Source organism: Myotis nattereri (assembly GCF_964212035.1).
Source record: "Myotis nattereri genome assembly, chromosome: 5".
Classification (NCBI taxonomy): domain Eukaryota; kingdom Metazoa; phylum Chordata; class Mammalia; order Chiroptera; family Vespertilionidae; genus Myotis; species Myotis nattereri.
The window spans coordinates 29,872,211-29,889,620 of NC_138080.1; the positions used below are offsets into that span (position 1 = coordinate 29,872,211).

At 61.1% G+C, this 17,410-nt stretch overlaps 1 protein-coding gene across 4 annotated transcripts; it reads left to right on the plus strand.

Moving 5' to 3' along the window:
• The first annotated feature begins 2,655 nt into the window (after positions 1–2,655).
• On the plus strand, positions 2,656–16,775 carry ZBTB7A (zinc finger and BTB domain containing 7A). 4 transcript variants are annotated; one of them, XM_081092227.1, is made up of 4 exons: positions 2,656–2,855; positions 3,160–3,184; positions 12,791–14,076; positions 16,158–16,775. In XM_081092227.1, the coding sequence occupies exons 3-4, from the start codon at positions 12,806–12,808 to the stop codon at positions 16,654–16,656; spliced, it is 1,770 nt and encodes a 589-aa protein (XP_080948353.1). In that variant the 5' UTR covers positions 2,656–2,855; positions 3,160–3,184; positions 12,791–12,805; the 3' UTR covers positions 16,657–16,775. The 4 variants fall into 4 exon arrangements, with proteins under 4 accessions (XP_080948353.1, XP_080948354.1, XP_080948351.1 ...); XM_081092228.1 differs by lacking the exon at positions 2,656–2,855 and having other exon boundaries at positions 2,945–3,184; positions 12,791–13,316; positions 13,428–14,076; XM_081092225.1 differs by lacking the exon at positions 2,656–2,855 and having other exon boundaries at positions 2,945–3,184.
• Positions 16,776–17,410: the final 635 nt, after the last annotated feature.

Consider the following 17,410-nt stretch of genomic DNA (forward strand, 5'->3'; position numbering starts at 1 on the left):
ACCGGAATCAAACCTGGGGCCTTTCAGTCCGCAGGCCGACGCTCTATCCACTGAGCCAAACCGGTTTCGGCAAGGTTTCTTTTTTAAAAAATGTATTTTTCAGTTACACTTTACAGTCAATATTATTTTGTATTAGTTTTAGGTGTGTAGCATAGTGGTTACACAACAAGGTTTCTTTATCTATTCTAAGTAGTAGACCCTTACCAGATCTATGACTTGCGAATATTTTATCCCATTCTGTGTGTTTTCTTTCACTTTCTTTTTTTAAAAAAAATATTTTTGTATTGATTTCAGAGAGGAAGGGGAGAGAGAGAGAGAGATAATGACAGAGAATCATTAATTGGCTGCCTCCTACACTCCCCCCACTGGGGATCAAGCCTGCAACCGGGCATGTGCCCTGACCAGGAATCCAAAGGTGACCTCCTGGTTCATAGGTCTATGCTCAACCACTGAGCCACACAGGCTAGACATGACTTTTTCACCTTTGGAAATATTTCATCTCTGCACAGATAATAATAATAGTAGTAATAATAATAACAACAACATAATCACATCTATCATGTATTGAGGGTTTTCCTCCTAATAGGCACCATCTTTTTTCTCCCTTGTCACAACCTTAGGAAGTCTCCACCATTATTCTCTCCAAAAGACTGAGAATCAGAGAGGTTAAATCACCTGCCATAGGTCACACAGTGAATCAATCTTTTCTAATGTACTAGGTTTCAAAACAGTATCTACTTGAGTATTTTTTTTGGGGGGGGGGGGAGTAGAGACTGAGGTGTCAGGATAAATCTTTGCCTCCCTCCCTCCTTCTGTTTTCACTACCCAGCTAGGAGTGTGCATGGAGTAGGGGCATGCCACCTGGCAATTCCTGAAGGACTCCACCCCCAGCGTCCCGGCAGGGTCCAGAGCCAGGTGAATGCGGGCGTCAACACCCTCGCTCATGGTCCCTCCCTGGGCCTCAGTTTCCTCAAATGTAAGGTGGAATCAATCATAGAAGCCCTGCTTTTCCCCAGGGAGTCATCAGGATTAGCGTAAAGACCAATTTCACACCGGAGTTCCCTTCCCCTTCTGAGTCAGGTTATCAACTGCGGAGAACCAGTGCAGGGTATCTGAGGCTGGGTGGTGGTGGTGGCGGCGGTAGGGAAACTGACTCACCGCTAGGAGCTTAGGAGGGGGTGGGGAGGCGAAAACGATTGGGGACTAAGGCCTGAACTTGGGTTATCTGCAGGAGTCCAAGCGCAACCCTGAGACCTGCACATGGTGCTGCCACTGGGCCCTTTTAGTCCCAGGGCTGATAGCAGGGTGGTTAAAGAAGGAAGCAGGGCTTCGGTGCCAGGCAGGGTCGTTAGAGCAAAGTCCCTGGTTCCACCCACTCCCTGTATCCACCGGCCCCTCCCTCAGTCCCTTCCCACCTAATCGGGGCTAGTTTAAGGCTTCTGGTCCTCGGGCTGTCACTTCCCCCCTGGTGGTCTCCTGGGGTTCCCCTTGAAGCCGAATTATTATTACAAAAGCCGATCCAATGATTGGGAGTTTAAAGGCGCTTTTAACACTTTGCGTGACAAGGCAATCAAGTGAGGAGGGGAGGGGAGGAAAGCTTTGACGCCCAGAGGACAGACAGGGTCCATTCCACCTCTGGTGGCCGACGTTTCCTGCCTGTCAGGTAATGGTGGTAATAATTCTAATAACTAATGATGGTGACAGTGCGATTAGATGTTCCAATGGAGGTGAACAGAACCCCGGACAGAGCCAGCAGCTTGAGAAATGCCCAGTGAACGGCAGCTATAGCAGGTGTCAACCCTCTCGGTCCATGGGAATGAGGAAGAGGAAGCTGAGGCCCGACGCCCCTCAGGCGGCTGATGGCACCAGCCAGCCCCCCACCCCCACCCCGGGCGCCTACTGTGTGCAGCGGGCAGGGCAGCGGCCGGCCCGGGTCAGGCTGTTCTCCCCGCCGTCCCCTCCTCCCCCGTCCCCCGCCAGACCTCTCCCACGACCGGGGAGGAAGTGGGAGAAATGGACAAGGGGAAAAAAAGTTGGCTGAGCCAACGCCTCCCCACTCCCCACCTCCGCCCCTCCGGAGCCACGCAGACCCTTTGGGGAGCGGCCCGCAGGACCCGGGCGTCCGGGGCCGGGTCCCTGTCCCGCCCAGCCGCCCGCTGTCGGGTGGGGGAGCTCGGGAAGCCTGGAAAACAACCGCCCAGCCCGCCCCTCGCCAACCCCTACCCCGCTAGCCTCTGGCGCAGTCCTTTATATAATCGCGGGCGGGCAGGTTGGCTGTTTCTTTTAGGGACCCGGGAGCCCAGCGGACCCGAGGAGTCGCCCCAAAGCCCGCCCCCAGGTTCCTTCTGCGGCGGGGCAATCCGAGGCCCCGGGAGCGCCGGCGGCCGGCCCAGGGTTCCCACCCCGTTGCCCCCCTCCGCCTCCCTCGGCTGCCGGGGCAGCCGCGACCCACGCCCGCGTCGGTCCTAGCAGTGCGCACAGCCCTCCCCGCCCCCGCTGCCATCCTGCCACGCCCCAGGCATCGGGGGCAAAGCGCGCGCCCCCCCGCGCACCCGCCCCTGCGCGGAGGCTGGGGGCCTGTTTATCTGGCGTCCCCCACCCCCTCCACCCCGGGGGGCCCGCTCCCCCCGCGCCCCGGGGAGCTCTGGGGCCAGATAAGCTGGCAAGCTGGCACGGCGCCGCGCAGCGGGGCGGAGAGGTCAGAGGAAGGGGGGCACCCTGGGGGCGGGCTGGACCCCCCCCCAACTTGACAAAACCTAATAACAGCTCGGTCTCCCTGGCGCAGCGGGCGAAGCCCCACGGGAGGGCAGAGACGTGGCAAGAGGGGACCTGCCGAGCCTGTTCTGGCCTCCGAGGCCGGGGAGGGGGGGGGCGGGCTGGGCGCGGGGGGGGGGGGCCGGCGGCTGCGGCACCTTTAAGACAAGGGAGGACCCCTCTTGCCCTCGGAGAAACCAGGAAGGGAGTCGCGAGCATCATACGGGGCTTTGGCTGTACTGTACAGTTACTGTAGGGGCAGTGACGCCGCCGCCGCCGCCGCCGGAGCGAGGGAGAGACGAGGGGAGGGCGAGCGAGGGGAAGAGCGAGACGCAGACCCCGGAGGCGAGCGGGTGAGGAGCCCAGTCCCAACTCCGGGCCCCGGTCCCGCGCGCCCCGGCCCAGCCCGGCCCCGGCCCGGCCCCGCGAGGTAAGTCAGCGCCCGGCGCGGTCCCCAGCACAGGGTGCAGGGCGAGGACGAACCGGGGGCTCTGCGCCCACCCGTGCTCTCTCGGGAAGGGGAGACCGAGGGAGCCAGGGACGTCCCGCAAGTTTTAGAGGAGGGGGTGGTTTGCAGCTGCCGGGAGACTGGAGGCGCTCTGGATCCCGAGCCCGGGGAGGGGGCGCCTCTTGGGAGGTGGAATTGGGGGCGAAGTGCATGGGCTTGTGCGCCAACTGCCTGCTCCCCACCCCCCGGGTGCATGGCTTTTCGGGGCTCCCAGGCGCGCGGAAAGCGGGGGAGGGGAAGCGGGGCTGCACTGAGGGTGGGGGAGCCGGCGTGGGAAGAAGGGGGCCGCGTCGCGTGCTAAGTTTGCTGCTGAGTACTGGGGGCGCTCTCCCCACTTCCCGGGGCCAATTCGGTGCTGCGTGTATACGTTGGAATTGGCCAGGATTGAGCTCCATGGGATATAGGGGGGAGGGGGCTGAGAAACAGGGAGGGGGGCTTTGCAAAGGAGGGGGAAGGGGTAGGGTGTCCGGGTGGGCGGGCGCGCCCGCGGACTCCTCTGGGCGTCGTAGTCTTCCTGCCGTTTGCGGCAGGCAGGTGGTAGGCAGCTCGGACTACGAGTCCCAGGGTGCCCCGCGTCGGTGGCCCGCCGCGGCACGCGGGTAGGGGCGGTGCGGAGGAGGGGCGGTGAGTGGCGGGCCTGCAAGCCAATGGGCGCGGGCCGATCGCGCGGTGCGGCGCAGGGGCGGGCCCAGCAGGCTCGGGGGCGGAGCCTGAAGCTAGGCTCCCCTCGCCGGGGGCCGGTGGCGGTCCCCGGCTTCCGGCTGCGCGGCCCGCGGGCCGGCCCCCTTCCCGCCCCGGGGCCCCTCCCTGCCTGGTTGTGTAACCGTCCCCAGCCCCCCTCTTCTCGGCCCCCTGCCCCGGTCGGGGGGGGGGGCTGTCACCCACCCGGTGCTCCCCGGGGAGGGCGGCGGCCGGAGCGGCCGCGCCTCTCCTGCGAGCCCGGGGATGCGCGGCCTAGTGCAGGCCGGGCCCGGGCGTGGGGAAGGCGGGCGGGCGGACCCAGATCCGGGGTAATTTGCATCGCCCTCCCCCCAGTCCGGGTGGGGATTGGCCGCCGGCGGCGGGGGGTGGCGCGGAGCCAGGCTCACTGCCGTCTCCCGGCCCCTCGGAGGAAGCCTGCCCTGCCGCCGCCGCCGCCGCCGCCGCCGGGGCCGGGCCCCCTCGCCGCTGACCCGGGAAGGAGGTAGGAGCCCCCCGGTCGGGCGGTGCGGCGGGCCCCGCAGGCCGGGGCGGGGGCCGTGCGCTGCGGCCGGCGCGGGGGAGGGGGCCGCTTCCTGCCCCTGCCCGGGCCTGACTCATCCCTGGGTGGGGGGACCGGCCTGGCCCCTCGCCCTGCCCGCGCCGCCGCCTGGCCCCGGCCCCGGCCCCGGGAGAGGGGGCAGGGAACACGCCTCTCCGCCGCCCGCGCCCCCAAAGCGCGTGACCCTGTCTCCTCTGGCCCAGACCCCCCCTCCTTTCCTTTGACGCCACCACCACGTGCGAACCCTGAGCCCGGGCAGAGGACTTGGTGGGATCTGGCTGCCTCCCGCCCTCCGCCTCCCTCCCTAGGCTAGGAGCCGGCCCTCTCCCCCAGCGCGGGGCCTGGGGACCGGGCAGGGGCCTGAGCCAAGCGCTGGAGCTGAGTGCCTCCCCCCCCAGGCTCGGGCCTTTGCGGGTTATGGGAGACACTGCCCGCGCTGGTTGGGGAACCGGGTGGACCGCAGCAAGAGATTACTGTCCAGCCAGGCCGGGGCGCCCAGTGGGCACTCACTAAATATTTGGGGAATGCAGCCAGCAGTTGGCAGATGGGCAGGGGGGGAGGCAGGCAGCTCCTCTCTTCCCCCAGCCAGGTGGCGGAAGTAAGAGGTGTTGGTGCCCCTTCCCCGGGCGTGCCCACCTGGCTCACCCATGGGTGGCAGGCCTGGTGTGCTTCCCCTCTCCCTGCCAGCTGCCTTCAGGAGCAGGGTTGGCCTGAGAGGGAAAGGGCGGCTAGAATTCCATGTCACCCCCCCACACACACCCAACACGGCCAGGGCGTAACCCTGAGTGTGCCGCTCCCACACTGGGGGGGCCCTCCCCAGGACCAGCCAATCACTTCCTATTGGCAGAGCTGGTCTTGGGAGAGGTCTGGGGAGTCCAGGCCGGCCCTGCTGCTCCAGGCCTGGGGCATTTTCCCCCAGGACCACCCCCCAGTGGGGCCCCTAGAGCATGCCAGGCACTTATCAGCTGGGCTCGGGTCTCTGTTTACCGCCAGCCATCGCTGTGGAGACAAGAGCCTGGGGGAGTAGGGGGGGCAGGAGCCAGTGGCTGGAAGAGCGAAGCCCTGGGATCCGCATGCCTAATGAAGAAAGAGGAGCCATCGGGGACACTGAAATTTTAATTCGTGGGTCACTTTGGGGGGGTATTTATTATTCAGTTCTGATTGGCTGCCGGGTGGCCAGTCAGCACCCTGGCGTGCTGGGAGCCATTCAGCTCTGAGCAGAGGCCCTCGGAGAAGCTGCTGGGGTGGCTGCAGGGAGTGGATGCGTCCCTTTCTCTGTGTGGGAGACTGAGACCCAGCGGGCAGAGCACAGCCTTCGTCCAGTGGGGAAGGTTCCAGGGCAGTAGCAAGTCCTGTGTTTGTTTTTTTACTTCCTTTCTTTTCCTTGGGGCCTTCTGACCAACAGCTGGGTCAGGCCGGTGGCAGTCCCCAGCAACATTTGAGGAAACCAAGGCTCAGAGGGGAGGCTAAACACGAGTGTGGGAAGTCGGGGGCTTACAGCAACCTCAGAGCGGGTTCCTTGTTGGGCAGGGGAGACTGAGGCCCCGGGGAAGCAGAGAGCAGCCCAAGGTCACCCAGCCAAAGCTGGGTCTGACCCCTGTGGTCTGCCTTCCGGCTCAGGACTTGTCCAAAGTCCTCCCTGCGTCCCAGCTGAGGGCCGTCTGCCCACCTGTCTTCCAGAGGGCCCGGAGGTTGACAGCAGGCACCTGTTGGCCAAATGGAGTCTTCCCGGGGCTTATTAAACCCTTTGCCCAAAGAATAATGAGGCTCAGAGAGAACCTGAGGTGCCCAAGGTCACACAGCACGAGTCCCAGTTCCCTGTCTCCCAGCTTTCCCTGGCGGCACCTTTAAGGCCTGCCAGGCCCTTTCTTGCCCCCTCCAAGCCGCCGTCCTGCACCTTGGCCATCAGAGACGGGCAGGGCTCTTTGTTTTATGACCCATTACACCTGAGGAGGTCACCTCACGAGAGCCAGGACTCAGGGCCAGCCCCTCTGAAGCAGAGCCAGCCCTACGAGGGGAGCTGCTGGGGTTGCCAGTGCCAGTGCTCTTGATCTGTGACCTTGGACATGCCCCTCGGCCTCTCGAAGCCTGTGTCCCCCCCGTAACATAGACTTGTTGTAGGGTCCCCCAGGTGGTGCCTGTAGACGACCTGTTTTCTCTTTTTCTCTCATGGAGGAAGCACCTGGGTCAGCTCAGGGAACAACAGGGATTCTGCGCCTGCTGGGTGCCTGAGACACTCGGCATCCCCACCTGTCACCTTGGTTCCAGGCACCTGAGAGACCACAAGCCACCCGGCGGCAGCCCTGGTCGGTGGGGACCAGAGGAACAGGCTTGGGTGGGGGCCAGTGTGGTCCAATCCCAGCCTGGCCTTTGGCCCCACCTGAGGTCCACGGAGGGAGGTCACTTCCCCGCTGCCACCTTTAATTTTCCCATCAGTACCATGAGGAGGTTACCTTCGGCCCAACAGTGTGTTGTGAGGACACTCAGTGATTCCTCAGGAATGTTTGTTGAGCGACTGCTGTGCAGTGTCAGGACCTCGGGGGAGCCCCTCCTGCATGCCTGTGTTGATGCCCCTTGGGGTCAGGGCCCTTCCCTGAGTTCACCGATGTTGGCTGGACTCCAGCCCTGCCCCAAGTGCCCTGTGTGACCTCTGGCAAGCCTTTTCCTTTTCTGGGCCGTCATAAGGCAGCTCTGAGGGGGCGTGAGAATAAGCTGTCCCTCAGCCCCAAGGCCCCCAGGGTGGGGGATTTAGTCATCTGCTGGTACCTAGGGGCAGTCTGGTGGGGGAGGGGAAGGAGCCCTGGGAAGACTCGTTAGGCCAGATGGGGCCAGGTGGCTGGTGATCAAATCCACCTCTGCTGTGTACCTGGGCAAGTAGCTTTTCTCTCTCGGAGCCTCAGTTTCCTGCTGTAAAGTGGGGCAGCGACCCCGCCTCCCAGGGCTGTAAGAATGGATGTTGAGATCATTGAGATCAGACCTCGACTGTCCTTAGGGCCGAGGCCCGTGCTTGGAGCACCAAAGCGCTGGTGCCACCTGGAGAATCTGGCTCTTCTGAGGAGCATGGCCAAAGGACCAGCCCCTCCATCTGTCCTCCCAGCAGGCTGTGGACAGCCACTTGGTAGAAGCTTCCCCACCCACACCTTTCTGGTTTAACTGGAAAACAAGGCCTAGTCCCACCTCCCATCGGGATGTGTTTTTTGGGAGGGAACTGGCTGGATTTATGGGCACAGGACACTAGGGCCTCAACAGACTGAGCCCCCTTTTGGGGCTTCCACGCAGAGACCTCCACCTGCTGGGGGTGGGGGTGGGGGTTGTGCCAGTGCCAGTGCTCCAGGTGACAAGCAGGCCTGGGGGAGGGAGAAGGAGAGGTCTGGAAGCCGAAGGAGCAGAGCTCCTAGAGGTCACCCAGGCCTCTCACGGGCATCTTGGATAAGCAGGTGCCACCTGAGCAAGGCAGGGTAGACAGTGATGGGATTCTTCGAAGCCCGGCTTTGCTTACTGCAGTGACGGGAAGCTGCTTCCTTCTACCTCACCCTCAGTGGCTGTCTTCCCGGGGCTTCCTCTTGGAACCCAGTCTTGGTGTTGGGGCTGTACTTCCTGGTCCATGACAGCACTCAAAGCGTGGGAACAGGGTGAGCCTGAGCCCCACCCATGAGTTGGGGGTCAGATGGGATCCCCATGACCTCATCCTCCCACCCTCACCCCCACACAAACACTTCCCACTAGGCCTGCAGTCTTCCTGCCTCTGGCCCTTTAAGGCTGGGGCAGGAAGCCCCTCCCCATTTAGGGCAATAAATGGACACATAAAATGGCCGAAGGCCTGTTTGCTGGTGTCTGGCCAGAGGGAGGCCTGTGAGGGCAGGGGGGTAGGGGGCAGGCTGGCAGGGGGCAGCCAGCAGCCACTCTGGGCCTTTGTTGCCCCCTCCCCCCCCAATCGAGATGCTGAATTCCTGTCCCATTAAACCCCCAGCCAGGGACTGGGCCAGGCGGGGATTGGCACCAAGTCAGGGCAGGGTAACCCGGCGGGACCAACCTTGCAACACAGGCTGTGTGCCTGGGAGGGGGAGGGGGCGGCCGGGCGTGAGCCTGGCAGCTGAACCTGGGCACTAGGCTTGCTTTGTGACCTTGGACCAGCCGCCCACCCTCTCTGGGCCTGGTTTTGCTCCCCTGGTTTCTTCCTTGGGCACCATGACCCACTTCCTTGGCACAGAGTGGGTGGTGAGGTGGCTGGAATAACATTCAGAAGTGAAGTTAAAAAAGCCCCTCATCCACAAGGGGGAGGCGAACAGCCTTGTTGGGGTTGCACTGGCACATAGTAGGTCTCCAGGCAATGTTTGCTGAATGGATGAGAGTGGGACTCTGGACCTAGAGTACCCCCAGCCCTCTTGCCACTGTCATGACCCCTGAGGAAACTGAGGCACAGAGGGTTGCTGCCTCTTGCCCAAGGTCACCCAGCTTGGAAGTGGGGGAGTTGGGGTTTGGATCTGGGCTTCCAGGCCTGGCACGTAGTAGGTGTTTAATGTCTCTTTGGTTTCTTTTTGTATTCTCTGGGTGGGGGAATGCAGGGGTCTTGACCCCCTAATGAAGCTGCCCCTGTCCCAAACACTCCTCCAGGAAGGCCTTGGCTGGTGATGACCTGCCTACCCCCTGCTGGCCATCCCCTGTTTTTCCTGAGGAGTGTGGGTGGGAGGAGGAGGCCCAGCCCCAATCCTCACCTTTTGCCTGACCTTGGAAAGCCGCCTGTTAATGCAGCCTCGCCTTCCCCAAGTCCCCTCTCCTAAGCACCCTCCTCCAGTCTTTTTCCTCTGCTGTCCCCCATGCCCGGGACACCCTTCCTGTGATGTTGGGGTCCTTCCTGGATGACACTTGCTGTTCGTGGGACCAGGTCAAGGCATTCCTGACCTCACCCCTGTGTCCCTGCTGTTGAGAGGCAGCAGTTCAGGCCAGCTCAGATCAGGTCTTAGTCCCCACCTGGCTGCTAGTCTTGTCATCTCTCCGTCTCCTCCTCTGTAAAACGCTGGGCTTTATTGTGGAGAGGATGAAATGAAGATGCCTGGTTCCTGAAAGTTCCCAGGCACGGAGGAAACCCACCAGAGGAGGTCCTGCCTCCTCGGTGATCCTAAGTTAGATGGGAGGTGGAAGCAGCACTGTCCCCTGGTCCTGGGTGTGTCAGTTAGCTGGGTGGGTGGGGCTGGGTGTGGGCTCTCTCCAGCCCATAGCGTCTTTGGTTCTTGTTGAATGCTGTGCTCCTACTGTGCGCCACCCAAGGGAGGGCCCAGCATAGGGGCCTAGGAGTGGCCCAGAGGGAGGAGGGCACCCCACTTCCAGTCCAGGAGGAGCCTGCTGAGGCCTGCCCCTTAGCTTGAGGAGTCAACAGAGGCCCCGGAAATCCCAGGAGGGCAGGCTCTCTGGGGGGTGGAGTTGTGATGAAGGACAACCCAGGTGATCCTGAGCTCTGGGGACCCTAGCACTGGTGGTCATGGGGGTGGTACTTTCCTGGAGGAGAGAAGTTTTGTTGGATTGTCACTACCAAGGAAACCCCCACTTCCAGAGCACCTTCTCGGTGAAGCTCCTGTTGAGACAATCCCAGGGCACACAGTGGGTGTTTCCTTCCAGGCCCCACCTGACCCACCAAGAGGCTCAGCTGTCCTTTTCCCATCTAACAGGCTCTTTCGCTTCTTTCTTAGAGGGAGAACCCTGACTTTCTTAGAGGGAGAACCGTGAGAGACCCAGATGGGGCAGTGGCTCTGGGCATGGTAGGCAGTGAGATGTGTTCCTGGAGAGAGGGTGTGGGTCAGGTGTCTGCAGAGCCAGTTTAGTTTCCAGGGTGAGGAAAGAGATAATGGCTTGTTGGGTAGGTCGGGGGCCAGCCTCTGACCTCTATCAGCTCCTGGACCCCAAAACCTGTGGATCAGCCTTGCTGGGCGCCCTTTGGCAGGATTTTATAAGTCCCTGGGCTTGGTTTTCTCATCTGTAAAATGGGGGAATCATGCTACTGTCATGGGGACTTTCCTTGGTTGATGCTTCCCCAGGCCCTGCCCTTTGAGGGGGGGTCTCTGATGATTATCTGGGGAATAGAAGTTCCAACTGGGAGAGGACAGGGATATGGATACTCTAGGCCAGCGGTCACCTACCTTTCAGACATCATGGACCACCAGTTGGCAATCACTGCTCCAAAGGTTTGCTTAAACCAGCGGTCGCCGACCTTTTGGACCTCACGGTCGGGACCACCAGTTGGCGACCGCCGCTCTAGACCCTTTGCACATGGCCCACTTCATCCCCCGAGTGGAGACCAGTGTCCCGGGTCAGGTTTGAGGCCCAAGCTTGCACCTTTCCATCTGGGTGGCTTCTGGCAAAGCGAGAGGGAGCCTGGGTATCTTAACACTTAAAGTAGGGCTGTGCTGGCCCCCTGGCCTGGTGTGCTCAGTGCTTGAGGGAGGGTGGGGGTGAGTCACCTGAACTATTTCAGGTTGTGACCTTGAGACCCCTGGAGATACCTCAAGGTCCAAGGGGACCCTAGGGGCACCTGGGGGACAATGGCAAGCAGGGCTAGGGTCGCCATCTTGGGGTGTCAGTCGCCTGGATGGGGCGGAAAATAAGGAGGGGCGAGGCTAGTCTGATTCCATTTACTCTCTGGAGCTCAGAGGCCAGACAGCAGATGGTGGAAGGGGGTGGAAGCCACCACAGGGGGCTCCTCTGATGGCTGATCGATCCTCAGATGGGGTTGACCTCCATCCTCCTGCTCTCAGCAGCCACATCTGAGCTGACCCCCCTCCCCCCCAGGGCTGGCAGAACAGAGGGGCCAACGGAGCAGCTGGTGCAGTCTGCAAGAAAGAGGGCGGGCCTTGGAGAGAGACGTCCTGGGAAGTGTAGTGCCTGCCTGAGCATTGCACAAAGGCCTCTGTCAGCTCTGAGGCCTAGACCCCACTCCCAGGGCAGCCCTGGGTCGGGACAGTTCCATCCTGGCCTTGTACCCTGCCGGACCAACCCTGGGCTCCCTTGCTGGGCCAGCTACCTGAATCCCACTCACAGCACTGCAGGAGGGATCTGGGTTAGAGTTGGGCTGGGCTGCTTGGCTAGGCTGGGGTCCTTAGGAGGCTGAGGAAGGCCCAGCTCAGCCCACTCCCTGCTGTCTACGAGCTGTGGCCCAAGAGCCAGCTGTTTGGGCCTGGAGGAATGTGGGTTGTGTTGGGTGGCTTGGGACAGCCGGGGGCTCCCCGGAGAGGGTGGAGGGGTGGGGACAGGAGCCAGAGGGTTGCACAAGCGCCCGAGTGGGTGGATGAGTCACAGCCCAGGGGAAGGCGGAAAAAAGGAGGGGTGGGGAGAGGGGTGGGACAGACAGACAGAGTCCTCTCAATGGCCTGCTCTTCCAAAGGCTTCTGCCCATTTGACAGATGGGGAGATTGAGGCCCAGAAAGTGGCAGGGCCTTGTCCTGGCTTTACAGGGCAGTCGGGGGGTTGAAAGCTGGAGAGAGCTGGGCAGGCAGGAGGCCCTAGTCCCCTGCTCCTCCTTGATGGGGTGGCTGGGGTGACAGGGAAAGGGAGCATGAGGTGGCCTGTTTTCCCCATTATTCACTGCCAGGGCCAAGCTGTCCTGGGGGCTCCAATGAGGCAGAGAGGGGTTTGTCCTTCAGAGTCACTGCCACCCCACACCAGGGCAAACCCATGGCCTCAATGACCCCAGCTAGGCCTTGGCTTCAGAGGCCCCCAAGAGAACTCGGCCTCACCGTGAGGCAGTGAGGGTCAGAGAGGCCGAGGGGACTGGTGGGGATGCACAGCCAAGCCAGTTGGATATTGGTTGGGGCAGAGGTATGGGGCCTTGGGCACATGGCCTCCTCTCCCTGAGCCCTGTCTTCACACTTCTGCAGTAGAGATGGTGCTGCCCCATGGGACTGCCGGGGGCTCAAGCATGACAGTGTACAGTAGGAGCCTTGTGAATATCACCACCAGGGCCTCCTAGAGAGAGTATGGGTAGAAGCCTGCACTCAGATTCATTAGGAAACAACTTGTATTGAGGCATTTATTGAGCACCTACTGTATGCTCCCACATCACCTCACATTGCCCTTTGGCATGCCTGTGAGCTCTCTAGTGAAGGGGCGGATGCCAGTCTTCATCTCTCAAGCACCCAGTGTGAGTTTTGCTAGCATAACCTCACGTTCTGCAGAACCAGACATGGACTGCCCTGGTGCACATCTGGGGAAACAGGGTGGGGCACTACTCTGAGGTTCTTAAGCCTTGGTGGGTCCCTCCGATATTCACGACCACCCCTTCCTCTCTGGTGCTGTAGGTCTCGGCGCGGAAAATGGCCGGCGGCGTGGACGGCCCCATTGGGATTCCGTTCCCCGACCACAGCAGTGACATTCTGAGTGGGCTCAACGAGCAGCGGACACAAGGCCTGCTGTGTGACGTGGTGATCCTGGTGGAGGGCCGAGAGTTTCCCACGCACCGCTCCGTGCTGGCGGCCTGCAGCCAGTACTTCAAGAAGCTGTTCACCTCAGGCGCCGTGGTAGACCAGCAGAACGTGTACGAGATTGACTTCGTCAGTGCCGAGGCGCTCACAGCTCTCATGGACTTTGCCTACACGGCCACGCTGACTGTCAGCACAGCCAACGTGAGTGACATCCTCAGTGCTGCCCGCCTGTTGGAGATACCCGCCGTGAGCCACGTCTGCGCCGACCTCCTTGACAGGCAGATCCTGGCAGCCGATGCGGGCACTGATGCTGGGCAGCTGGACCTGGTAGATCAAATTGATCAGCGAAACCTCCTCCGTGCCAAGGAGTACCTCGAGTTCTTCCAGAGTAACCCCATGAACAGCCTGCCCCCCGCAGCCGCTGCTGCAGCTGCCGCCGCCGCCAGCTTTCCATGGTCAGCCTTTGGCGCATCTGAGGATGACCTGGACGCCACCAAGGAGGCCGTGGCTGCAGCTGTGGCTGCCGTGGCTGCAGGTGACTGCAATGGCTTGGACTTCTATGGACCTGGCCCCCCGGCTGAGCGGCCCCCAGCCGGGGATGGGGATGAGGGCGACAGCAACCCGGGTCTGTGGCCAGAGCGGGATGAGGATACCCCTGCAGGGGGCCTCTTTCCACCCTCCGTGGCCCCTCCAGCTGCCACACAGAACGGCCACTATGGCCGGGGTGGGGAGGAGGAGGTCTCACTGTCAGAAGTAGCCCCAGAAGCAGGGGACTCTCCTGGCTTCCTGTCGGGAACAGCGGAGGGTGAGGACGGCGATGGGACCGATGCGGACGGGCTTGCGGCTAGCACACTGCTACAACAGATGATGTCGTCGGTGGGCCGGGCGGGGTCAGCGGCGGCGGGGGACAGCGACGACGAGTCGAGGGCAGACGACAAGGGTGTCATGGACTACTATCTGAAGTATTTCAGCAGTACCCATGACAGCGACGTCTACCCGGCTTGGTCACAGAAGGTGGAGAAGAAGATCCGGGCCAAGGCCTTCCAGAAGTGCCCCATCTGTGAGAAGGTCATCCAGGGCGCTGGCAAGCTCCCACGGCATATCCGGACCCACACCGGTGAGAAGCCCTATGAATGCAACATCTGCAAGGTCCGATTCACCAGGTGAGCCAGCGCCACTGGCGGGGGTGGAGGGTGTTGGGTGGCTTCCTGGGTCCTTTGCTCAAATTGCAGCTATGTGCAGACACACACACACACGCACACACACACACAGCCTCCAGGGACATAGGCAGCAGCACCTTATTCATTTTGGGGTGCCCTCCCCCAGTGTGTCCCTTCAGAGCAGCCTTTGGGTGCAGGCACGAAACCAATGACTGCATAGAACATAAAACATGCCAGGTGGTGCTTAGGGAGCCGGGAGAAGGAGCACAGGGTTGGCTCTCTCCCAGACGTGGTTCTTGGGATGGAGGAGAATTTTTGCTTTGGGAGAGGCCAACAGCCTAGTAGGGAGCAGGGAGCTCAGTTGTTTGAGTCACTTTAAGTCTCCTGTGAGTCTGGAAACTTACTTCATTCGGCCAACATTTATGGGGCACCTTCTGGGTGCCAGGCCCTGTTCTAGGCGCTGGGGATGCAGAAGTGGAGAGAGAGGCCAAAATCCCCATGGACAAAGCTTGCGTGAGATAAAATCAAAGAACTGATAGCACTAGCTGGTGGAACGTGAAGAGAGCCGAGAACAAAGGGAGGGGAAAGCTGTGGGTGCTGCTTTAAACAGAGCTGAGACCTGAAGGAGGTGAGGGAAGGAGTCTTGGGGGAAGGTTCAGGCAGAGGGAACAGCCAGTACAAGGACTCTGAGACCAGTTCAGCTCAGGGGACCACTGCAGTCAGGGGAGGGAAATTGGCACAGGAGCCACTGGGCTTGGTCCTTGGGCAGGAGTTTGAGGTCTGGCTGGGGAAATTTGTGATTTGGTCTTAAAAGTCCAGAGGTAGCTGACTGGGCCTTGTAGGCCAGTCTAGTGGGGGTGGAGGGGTTGACGTGCAGGGGCCTGGCCAGGCTGGGTGACTCAGCACCACCCCCTACCCCCACCCACCCTGGGGTTCCCCCAGCCACACCCACCCAGACTGAAGAAAGAAGGCATTGTCCCAGCTTCCCAGCTCTGCCCCTTGGGAATAGGACCTGGGGGCTGACCCCTGGCCCCCTTTCCTACAGGCCAGAACAGGAGGGTGTGGCCTGGAGTGCAGGGCCCAGGAATATCAGGCAGGGGGCAAAGGACAGCTACCAGAGGCAAGCAGTGTAATTGGTGGCCTGGCTCACCCCTTTGGTGAGATTGTGGTTCTTTTAGTTTTGGGGGCTCCATCCTCCTCCAGATGGGGCATGGAGATGGCTATGGGCCTTGCCCTTCAGGGTCTCTGCACCTGAGAGGAACGGCTTCGTGAGGGCTCAGCAAGCCAGGGTCTGCAGAGGTGACCAAGCTGACCTATGACCCCAACCACAGGCCTCAGGCTATTTCATTCTGACCTGGAGTTCTCTTGGCCATCCTGTTCCCAACCCAGGGCTGATCCCATTTGCCAGTCAAGGAAACTGAAGCATAGAGGGACCAGGCCAAACCTCTTTCCCTCATGCACTCACCTGGCTGCTCTCTGTCCCTGACCCGGGGCCCCAGCCCCCACCCCTTCCTCCAGGCCCAGGAGCCCAGAGGCCCCTCTGAGTCACATTAGAGAGTTGAGTAAGCAGGGCCTGTGGCAGCGGGGCTATAATTACACTGGCCACGGTTTGGGGTGATGAAACTGGAGCTGACTCCACCTCGCAGCCCCTGACCCGCTGTGCAACTCGGTGCAAGTCACTTCCCCTCTCTGAGCCTCAGTTGGGGAAATCTCTGTATTCTCCTCGCACAGTCTGAGTCCCTGCTGCCCCCTCTGTGACTGGCCCCATGCAGTGGTCTGGGCAGAGCACCTGGGAGACGTGGTAGAGCCCCAGGCAGGAGGCCAGTTACCGTCCTCCTCCTCCTATGGATACGGAGGGATTCAGAGAGGTTCAGCTTTTGCCCACGGCCACACAGCAAGCAGGGCCCAAGGCCCTTTTTAGACCTTTGAGAGGCCTCTGGCTCCTTGTCCCATTGTACCCAGAACTATCCCTAGCCACAGCCTGCCTTTCGGTCATAGTTTCAGCCTCAAGGCCAGCATGAGTTGGGGGGTTGTCCGGGTAGGGGGCCCAGCACAGCGCCCACTGACCCTTGCCCCCTCCACAGGCAGGACAAGCTCAAGGTGCACATGAGGAAGCACACAGGTGAGAAGCCGTACCTGTGCCAGCAGTGCGGGGCGGCCTTCGCCCACAACTACGACCTGAAAAACCACATGCGTGTGCACACCGGCCTGCGGCCCTACCAGTGTGACAGCTGCTGCAAGACCTTCGTCCGCTCCGACCACCTGCACAGACACCTCAAGAAAGACGGCTGTAATGGCGTCCCCTCACGCCGTGGCCGCAAGCCCCGAGTCCGGGGCGGGGGGCTCGGGGGACCCGACCCTGGCCCTGGGGCCACTGCACCGCCCAGCGCCTCCGCCCCACCTGGCTCCCCTGAGGCCCGGCGCAATGGCCAGGAGAAGCACTTTAAGGACGAGGACGAGGACGAGGAGGACGCCAGCCCTGATGGCCTGGGCAGGTTGAATGTAGCGGGTGCTGGTGGAGGGGGTGGCGATGGGGCCACTGGGAACCCTGCCGACGGCAGCTTCGCGGCTGGACTCGCCTGAAAACCAAAAAGAGAAAACAAACCCGAGAGAGAGAGAGAGAGAGAGAGGAGAGAGAGAGAGAAAATCACCCACCACCCCCCAAAAAACACAAAAAAAATCTATCTATATACAGATATCTATATCGATATATATATATATATATATACAGATATATATATATGAAGCATCACAAGATCTAGGATAGTGCTTTTCTCAGATTTTTCTCTTTCATGAAGTTCTCTCCCTCCATGGGAACTCTTACCCTCCACCCCAACTCCCCTTTCCCTCCACCCCGTCCATGGGTTTCGGGGCTTGGTTTGGGGTTTGTGGGACACGGGTTCTGAGTCCCCCCCACCCACTGGGCGCCCCCAGCATGGGGTCTGGGATTCCATTCGAGACCTGGGCAGGGTCCCAGGTTCCGGGCAGGGATGAGGGCTGCTGTGAGGGGGAGGGGGCGAGGCAGGACTGGGGTGGGCTTTCGTTTTTCTCCCCTTGCTGGTTTCTATGAGTCTTTCAGACAAGACCTTAAATGATTTCTGTCTGCTGTGAGCGGACATTAAAATGGTCCCTGAACCTACCCCCACCCTCCTTCCTCAGGGCACTTATTAAGTGGGGGTCTTCCCCCTCGATCTCCCCCACAGCCTCCTTGCCTCCTATCCTTGTCTGTGGTCCCCTGTATCTCCTGGCCACTGCAACACAAACCTATTTATTTCCAGGTGTGGAGAAAGGGGAGAAGACGGGAAGAGGGGGCACCAGGATGGCTCCCAGGGGCTTC